At 31.9% G+C, this 10,238-nt stretch overlaps 1 protein-coding gene across 1 annotated transcript in view; it reads right to left on the bottom strand.

Annotated features, from left to right (window-relative positions):
* LOC105172148 (ubiquitin carboxyl-terminal hydrolase 24) overlaps nucleotides 1-4,789 on the bottom strand; it is a gene marked incomplete in the record, with an annotated part of 7,371 nt that extends 2,582 nt beyond the window's left edge. Inside the window, 5 exon segments of the mRNA XM_011093492.2 lie at nucleotides 1-122; nucleotides 1,891-2,135; nucleotides 2,456-2,643; nucleotides 2,753-3,391; nucleotides 4,397-4,789. Coding sequence (XP_011091794.1) covers nucleotides 1-122; nucleotides 1,891-2,135; nucleotides 2,456-2,643; nucleotides 2,753-3,391; nucleotides 4,397-4,414 — 1,212 coding nt within the window.

Genomic DNA, 10,238 nt, shown 5'->3' with positions numbered 1-10,238 from the left:
CTCATCAAGTGTTTCTGGGGCTGAAAACAAATGAAGGGCATCTTCAATAGTTCGAATAACTTCGTGAGAAATATCCAGATGGAGCAAAAGAAAAGGCTGAACCGTGGCAGAGGCTTTGTTCCCTGTCCATAACAAGTATGACAAAAATCTCAATCAATTCACGATAATAAGATCTATAAACTCCAGTTGTTTGTGAAAAAACATTCAAATCTAAGACCTATTCATCAAAAAGACAAACACCCGTTAGAAAAGAAATTTAGATCTCTCACTGAATTACTAATTTTGCACAGCCAACCCTTTACAGGTCAAAATGAAAATATAATTAATTAATCGACTCATGGAGTGCCAGCAAGAGCACTGGGGCCAGGCCTCTCATATTTGTATCTGACAAAACAATCCTAGGAGGAAAATTAGGTTTATCCAAACATTTTACCTGCCAACGACCCCCCACACCCAAGCAAACACTCTTAATCAATTACACATGACCTGGTGGAGGCCAACACACCTCAACAAAATAAAACAAAATACACCAGATATCATGAATAATTCACAAAACAAAGACTGTTCACATCCTCCTCATCCTTTTGAACATGTAACAATAAATACTAGCCACAAGACTCCTTTTTAGTAATTCTTATGTTATTACCGGATGGTATTGCTCAAACTGCGGAAACCAAGTATAAAACGGAAAAACCGAACAAAGAAAGACACGCTTTTGTGCAGGCCTTGGTTCAACAAACAATTCAAAGGAATATTTTTACAGCTTGTTCAGATCTGATTGAAAGGAGTCATAAGCCTAACAACTTACAAAGCTAGTCATAATTTTTCTTCTATATCCTACTTTCCTTTGCATAATTAAAAGATCACAATCTCATGCCACCTGTGAGCCACTCAGGGGACTGACAGTCCCATTCACTTACACATTTTCCAATCCTATTTGTGATGGAGTTTCCTGTTCTCTACAAAAATCCATATCCCAATTCCCAATGAGTGAGATTTGACAATCCTATTAACTCGAGATGTGACCCCTATAGATTGTTACATGGCTTGCTACCTCAATATCTGAACTAAATAGACTTAGTTTCCACAGTTGCATTATATATGCGTGCATCACTAAAACCACCAAGATCCAAAAGTAAAACAACAGACTAGAGGCCCTGATGCACGAATGACTTACCCTAATCTTCAAGAAATCATAACGATAAAAGTCGTTCTGAGTAGGTAGGCATCATATGACAGCTGTTAGGTGTTAGTACAAGAGTCTAGAAGGCTATGGTTCAGAGCCAAGACAAGAGGGTCACATCACTAAGACATAGCCAGTGCTAAAACCTCATTATGAGGTTCTTAGGTCATGTATTATATATCAACTTCATATATATATCACAATTGTGTTTGATTTTCTCTGTAACTGAGCCAGGTCATCATCTGGAAATTCCAGTAAGGAGTTTAGTTGTCAAAAGTGATCTTAACTGCATCAAAGAAACTTCAATCACATATTCTTGAATCTCAGCAGCGATTTAGAGGTTGTTAAGAGTGAAGGTGCTTCAACCAAGGGTGTGGCTTGCAGTGAGACTTGGTTTCCAGAAAGTAATATCAATAACAATGGAGACCAAAGGCGCTTCTAAATTTATAGGAAAAATAAGCAACATGCAGAAAAGCGTATAAGAAGACACAATCCATCATGCCTATCCAATGTGTCTAAACAATATGAGGTGCAAGGCATGATTAAGAAAAAAACTTAAGAGTTTAGGACAGAAGTACCTCTAAACACATTATTCGTTCAATATTAGACAATTTTTCAGTGCTATTGAGATATTCATGATTCAGATTCGCGATTAGAAAACAACATGAGTGCAGAAGGAGAGAGCTATCAATCACCAGATAACTTACCTCTTGCCTTCACAACACTTCGCAACTGTCCACCAAATATTGAACTGAGTTCTGAGGGAAGAAAAGTCTGTGTTCTCGTAACTGCAGATTTATTTTTTGGCCCAACTGTCTCCCACTCGTCATCTTCTGATGTAGAAACCAGAGATGAATTTCTCCCGTCGAAGTGGGACTGGCCTTCAAGCTTCAACAATTCATCATGCATTTGATCCATAATGAAACTCAAGAATTCTTGTGCATCCTCTTGTCTGTGAAGGACAGTAATAAATGTGATTACTTCACTTTTAAAAGAAACAAAAGTAGAAAAGCGCCATTTTTCTATGAGTGACGGACAAAGACCATATGCGACCTAAAATAGCAATCAACATGCCATTTCAACAACAATTTCATAGTGATAGATACACCTACAATTGATTCCTCTGAGCCCTATGAGAAATTAGTGCAGCTACATGCTATTTATGAGAATATAATGAACTGCAATATGGAATTTTCCAAGCCAACTTCTTGGCAAACATTTCATCAGGCCATATCTGAAAAGAAACAAAAATGAGGAGTTAGAAGAACAGACCTAGGCCTGCCCGAAATGCTACTGGATACATCAGGAGTAAATTTTCTCAATACCCCTTCAAACATGGTAGGACTGAAAGGCCTCCCAATTTCAAGTACCGTGACATCTTTCTTCTTTACACTGGTTCCACTGACCATATCAAATTCACCAATGAACTCAGCAAATGCAGCTAATGTAGGATAGCCAACCTAAAGAGATTTACATATGATCTTCTTAATGATTCAGTGTGGAAACAATGTACTGGTAATGCTATGTTACAAAAAAAGAAAAAAAAGGCGAACGGGTAAAACAGCAAACCTTCGGAATGTTACGGTTTTTTAGTCCCTGTAAAAGCCGAACAAATGGAGAACAAGACAAAAGAGCCTGCAATGTTGCATTGAGGAAACACAAATTTCCGGAATTGATCAAGCCTCGAGGTAATATCTCACGAGTATCTAAAACAGGGACATCTGTCTTCAGGCGAGCCTCCTTATGATGTGCTTCAACTGTAGGATTATTGATGCCACCATTCAAGTTTATGCTTTCATGATCCGGCAATTCTGAGATAGACTTTCCATCTGTCTCGCTGTCAATATCGGACACATGTAGTGCACGAAAGTTGATCCCATCAGTTATTTCATGGTCTCCATGATGAGAATGATTGGAATTATGAAGTTTTCCATTTTCTGGCACACTGGGCAAGAGTTCAGTAGCTGATTTGGCACATAAATCCTTATTGTCTTTCTGGATGGCAGAGGGGTGCATATTTCCAGGTCCATTAGGAACAGCAACCAGTGTGTCAGATATGCTGCTAAAACTACCAAACGTCAATACCTGTCCGAGGTTGGAGGAATTCACTTGCAATTCCTTCCTTCCGCCAGGTTTTTGGGCATTCACAGGTGTCTGATTCAGCCAAGAACGGGTTTCATCCTCGCTGAATGACCCAAAAAGCAAGACCTACAGATTAGTGAAAGTAACACTTTCAGCACTTGCCAGATTATTACGTGCATCAGCAACCAAAAGCATATAGTCTAAGGACCCTAGACGTGAAACAAAGAAAAAAACAAAAACAAAAGAAGAAAATACAGAACAGATACTGTGAACATGGAGTCAACTTATACAAGCCCATTTATAGAGTATAAACAACAGTTTTTAACTAGGTTCAATTATTTACGTCATACCATTCTGTATTAAACTGATCAATATTTTCTATATGATCCAACGTAATTAAGATAGTATATATTGTCAGATATGACAATGATTTTAATTGTCATTCTAACAGGATCCACACCTAAGTTCGCAAAGGAGCTCTTATAGCTATTTTCCTAATAAATTAAAATTTATATACCATAATTTCTTCAGATTAAACACCAAACCTTCACAGAATGTCCACTCCATATAGATGAATGAGCCACCTCCCATTATAAGCCCTCAAATCAAGCATTAGATTTATAATACTGGAGTAGCAAATCCCCAATTCAAAACCAAAACTTGTGAGATATAGTTATAAGTTCCTGGTAATTGCAACCTTAATAGGATGAAAAAAAGAGGTATACACAGCATAACCCAAGTAGGTCAGATAAATCTCCAGAGAGTTGAGTTAAGACTAGTCCATCTATGGTCGCTTCCATCTTCCTTATCAGAAGGAAAACCATACCGTATCTCTTCTATAATATCTTCATACCAAAACATTCTAAACCCATAAGTCAAAAATGCATCTTCTAAATCAAAAAACCAAGAACCTAAGCCAGAGAAGATAGACCCACATAATTCACACAACCCCTTCCAAAAACCAATAATGAAATAGGAAAACCATCAAAAGAAGTAGCTTTATCAATCTCCACCCGACCCATATCAAACAACTCAAACTTATAACAAGCATGGAGAAAATAGTAAAACAAATTCCCTCCATAACTCAACAAGTTAACTAAAAGGAACAAGAAAACTGAACAGTATACAGACCTTTGAAGGGTCACCCATAGCGGAAACCAGTTAATTTAAGAACGACTTGTCGAAAATTAAGAATAAAACTTCTGGTATATGAAATAAAGAAGAAAAGGTATGGGATATCTGTTGGAAAAGATTAAGGCTTGATGAGGAAACTTATTTTCAGAGTTAACACAGGTGATAGAGAAGATTGAAGAAGACATGTGAGAGAAACAGAACATTTAACACAAGTTTGCCCCTCAGGAAGAAGCATCGACCGATTATATACTGCAATTGAATCCGAGCGATTGAAGGGTTGATGGGATTTGGGATCCTTTTCCCTTTGCTCTTGCTCTCTATGTAGTTTAGGTTTAGGTTTTTCACAGCAGAGGGGTGGTTGTGCTGTGATTTTGTGTTTGTGTGTGTGTGTTTTCTCAAATAAAATAATAAAATAAAATTATATATATATATAAGAAATAAATAAAAAGAATCTTCTATTCTTTTTCTTTTTTCCCCTTTGGGTGATAATTGAAAAGAATCTTGAAATTAATTTATGTTAATATAAAAACAAAAGGTTTTTCATTCGCAATCAATAGTTCGTGACATCGCGACATTAATATTTTTTTTATGTCGATAATATCATAATACCCTTAAATTAATTTTTTTAATGAGATGTGGTGCACTGACTTTTATATTTTATTCTTTAATTATGATATATTTAAAATAGAAACATTAATTAGCATATGCACGCAGTGACGACGATTACAACGGTTAGTTATAAAAAATAAAAGAGTTGAATTCTAATTTTAAAATTTTAATTTTGTATATTAAAAATAAATGTTTAATATATCACTTTTCTAATAATATGAATAAATATTAGTAGCGGTGGCACAATCGATAATGAACACGTGTAGTTTTTTTAAATGATTTATATTATTTTTAAATATATTTTTAAAAAATCTCTAATAAAATAAAAAAGTATGGTTAGGAAATATAAAAATAAATGAAATAATATAAGTATTGAGTATGTAAATAAGAAAAAAAGATATATGTAATGAAGAAAATAAATAATTATTGAGATATAATTGAGATAAAAATATAATGATGAGATAGAAAAAAATATATAGAGATAATTTGGTTTGCATAGATGCTCTTTATACCTAAGAGTATATTTAAATTAGATAATTTTCTAAATAAATCGTGAAATATTTATAATTATATTAAATTTCAATTTCGTTTTCAAGTTAATATATATATATATATATTTGTATTTTTTTTCCTAATGTTATTTTTAGATTGACGGATTTGAAGTGAAGGACTTCAAATCCGTAGTAATAAATTTGTCAAACTTGTTTGGATAAATTAATGTCCTGAAAGATTTCAGATACTTAAACTTTTATTTTTACTTTATATTTTTGTGGCGTTGTGATCGATTCCAAATGTATGTTAGTATGTAATTATTTGAAATCTTTAATTCAAATCAAATTCTTTCATCCAAAAGCAACATTAGGCTTCGTTTGGTTGGATGAATTAGATTTGGATTGAAAGATTTGGAATTATGATTTCAAATCTTTAATAATAAATCCTTTAAATTTGTTTCAACAAGTCTAAATATAAAGACTTTCAAATTCTTCAATTCTAATTTTGAACTATATTTTGTTGAACGTTGAAATATTTTTAAAATTAAGCCATTCGAAATCATTTTTCCAAATCATTCTCTTAAAAAAAGTTCAAGGGTTTCAAATTATTTGAAACATAAAATTATCCAAAAAAAGATACTAGATTGATGGATAAATCAAATATTGCCGTGTATGTAATTGAAGTACTCAAGGCAATATCAATCTTTTCTGAGATAGTACTTGTTCATAGGCAGAGTCCTGGTCACAGGGTGGTAGGGCTATCCCCTTCAGCGGGGCTTGCTCATGGGGTGAGTCTTGGTGACGGTGTGAAGGGGTCACCCCATGAGGTGGTGAATGTTCACGGGGTAGGAGTCGGCCTGCTTCATTCTCGGGTGTTTCATGGGCAATGTGCATCCTCTGAACATCGCGAGTTCGAGATTTGGTCTGCATTGTCGATGTCAGGGTAAGGTTTTTTCATAGATAACGCTAATGATGTGGATATGAGTTGTATAAGGGATTAAAAGAAAAAATTATCATCGACGTACAATTGTTTCTCAAGTCTTGCATTGGTAAAGAGAGGAATTTTTTGGAGAGAGTGCGCCATGAGTTGTCAAATCACGAACAGTGAACCCCTTTTACACTACAAGAAAATATGATATTAGTGACAAACTAACAAGTAATAATTTTAAAATTATCATTAATAACATATATTAAGTGGCAACAATTTTTGTTTTGTCATTATATAATTATTAGGGACAAAAAATGTATATAAAGTTGCCACTAAATACAATTAGTGACACATCTATAGTGATAACTTAGTGACAACATAAAATAGTTACAACTATTACTTATTGTCACTAAATTGTCACTATACACGAATCACTAATTGTATTTAATGACAACTTTTGTGTGTATTTTTTTGTCATTAATTCATGTTAATAACAATTTTTATAAAATAATAGTAATTATTAAAATAATGAAATTTCTTACTGTGAAAATAAACAATCTTGTCACTAAAAACATATAATTATAATAGCGCAAATTGCGCAAATTATAATAGCGCAAATTGCACTTCACCCCCTCAAAATATGGAGTTTTTGTATTAAGTCTCCTAAAACCACAAAAAGAGAATTAATATGCCCCTTAAAACATCAAAATTTTATGGTTGCCCCAAAATTTGACTTTCAAGTTAATACTAGGGATAGTTACACTTTTCTTCCCTAAACTTGGACATAATTACATATAGATCCCCTGTAGCTTAAAAAATTATATCTAGTATTCCTGAATTTGCTTTCGTTTAACAAATAAGTCCCTATGTTAGTCAAATTCATCGAATTTATTGATATTAACAAAAAAAATCGAATAAAACTCTATATTTATCCCCCATTGATCTATTAGTGATTTATTACAGGTCAAATAAATACTTTTATAACCAAGTCAATCATCCTTATACGTCTTCATACGTAATGCGTGTGAGGGGATATATTTTCACTGATATAAGGGTAGTTTGGTCGAAAAAAATTTGTTTGAGTTGCAATAAATCAGTAATGAGTCAATTGAGGACAAAAATAATTTTTCATTCACTTTTATTTTTAATATCAACAAATTTAGTTAATTTTCGACTAGCGGAGGGATCTATTTGCTATATAGAAGCAAACATTAGGAGTACTAGATGTAATTCTTCAAATTATAGAGATTTTATGTATAATTAACATTAAATCTCATGACAGAAGAATGTAATTATCCGTTAATATTATATATATTTTATGTTTCGAGGATATCTCATTTTCTAAATTACAGAGCGTTTAACACACAAGTGGAGAACAATTATAAGACGTAAAATGCTAATAAATGCAAAAGGTACGGTCAGTAATTCTCTAAAATACAATTAAATAATTACATATATTCCCTTTATTGGAGCAAATGTAATGATATGATATATTGTTCTATCAGCTATGCGTCACAAATGGTTTAAAAAAATACAGAGAAATAAAATAAATTTACCAATAATTGAATCATGTAATTAAACATGTATGCCACAAACATTAGGGTTAATTATATGTAGACCCCCTCTAAAAGTACGAAATGATTCTTTCTCCCAAAAAGACTTTAAAATTACACTTACACCTATTAAAAAAATATCTATTTATACCTGACCCCCTTCCATTAGGTTTTAGATGAAAAATACTGATGTTGGCAAAATGAAATTATATATATTTTCAATTTTTTTAATTATTTAATATTTTTTTTTTACTTATAAGGGATAAATGCAATATATATATGGGCGAGGCTAACATCATTATATTTTTCCCCTTAAAAATACAAAATCATTACACGGGAGTATTAAATAAGGGGTAAAAATTAAAAATTTATGCGATTATTATGCTAACATCAGCAATTCTCGTCCAACCTTGAGGAAAGAAACACATGTATAATCAGTGAATTTTCAAAGGGGGTGTAAGTGTAAATCTAAAATTTTTCTTTGGAGGAAACTGAAATTTTGTATTTTTAAAGGAAGTCTACATGTAATTAACCCTAAATATTATCAATACACCCTATAGAACATTACTAGCACCGCTTGTTTATACTATATGGCAAGATCGAAACATGAGGAGGTTTCGGAGTTCAACACGGTGATCTCCTAGCATACTCGAACAAGTTAGACAACGACTGTTTGTGTTACGAATGTAGCTGTATATTGACTATGAAAAATAGCCTGTTACTAGCTTGATGTACTAAAATGGAGCTATTCTTGACCAAGTTGTAACGCTATTTCTTTTTTAAATAAAATTTATCTTAAAAAAATAAAAAAATTGCAATGTGTTGCAGTGAAGTATAATTGTCCAATTCTTATTATCATAGACAATAACATTTCAAATTCTTATGATTCAGTTTTAGGAAGAATTATAACGAGCTTTCTCGAGATTTGATATATATAATTATAAATATTTTTTAATTGTTTAAAAAATTATAAGTATTCCTAATGTTTGATGAAATTATGTAATATCTAGATGGAGGTTTGCAATTGTCATTTTGTCCTTACTGTATTTTTTTCTCAAAAAAATCAAAAAATTATAAAAAAGTAAAACTAGGTGGATGAAAATATTTTAAAAATTATAAAAAAATTATCCACTTATAGTTCATATTCCACAAGACCATTTTGGTTAGTTCACTACAAAAGATGGAAACTTAATGAAGACCAACAGATTGAGTTAATTGTTAGACGATCGCTAAAATCAAGAAAGTACTGATAATTTTTCAAACAATGAGTGGATATTTGTAACTATGTCAAATTTAAGGGGTACTCGTTGCAGTTCGCTCTAGTTTTTACCAAGAAAGGTTCTTTATTACTTTTTCTAATGTACTAAAACAATTATTTTATAAACAAGTGGAAATAATTCTTTTTGAAAATTCTATTTTAAAGTGAATTAGAGTTAATAGTATTAAATATATGACAACTATAATGTTGCATTGTTACTTTTGATACTAATAACATAACAACTTATGAGATTTGAAAGTTTATAATACCAAAATTTAAAAAAAGAACTTTTACACTAAGAATTTATTTGGTTGGGAGCAAAATATAGATATATAAGAGAAATAAAAGTAAAAGTGGACGTACAATAATACATTTAATGAAAGTAAAAATAGATGTATAAGAAAAATGAACGTAAAGTCCCAAAGTCTAGAAAATAAGATTGTGTTCTGGAGAAACATAAATTGTATATCAAATTAACATAAAAATCAAATTTTACTACACTATTATCATTTGGGGGTAATGTAAAACAAATATTAATTTTCAGGGGCATAGTTTGTTTTAGTGTTTTTAGGGGCTTTAGTCCGAAAACTTAATATTTTGAGGGGGTGACGTGCAATTTTCATATATATATATATATATATAAATGGATAATTACACTGCCCACCTTGAGGTTTGGTGTAACTATATGAATATCCTATGTGGTTTGAAAAATTACATTGATCTAGTACCCTGGAATTTGCTTCTTCTAACAAATAAGTCTTCCCTTAAGTCAAAATTCATTGATGATATTACTAAAAAAAGGATTTCATATTTACTTCTAATTAACTTATTGTTGATTTATTGCAGGTCAAGTAAATTTTATTATAGCCAAATCACTCTTATACATCTTCACATGTTAATGCATGTGAAAAGTATATTTTCACCATTATAAGGGTAGTTTACTACATAAAAACATTTATTTGACCTGCATTAAGTCAGTATTAAGTCAATCGAGAGTAAA

This window comes from Sesamum indicum, linkage group LG10 (genome assembly GCF_000512975.1).
Source record: "Sesamum indicum cultivar Zhongzhi No. 13 linkage group LG10, S_indicum_v1.0, whole genome shotgun sequence".
In the NCBI taxonomy this organism is placed as follows: Eukaryota; Viridiplantae; Streptophyta; class Magnoliopsida; order Lamiales; family Pedaliaceae; genus Sesamum; species Sesamum indicum.
The sequence above is the reverse complement of the archived record's forward strand: the minus strand, read 5'-3'. Positions and strand labels throughout refer to the sequence as shown.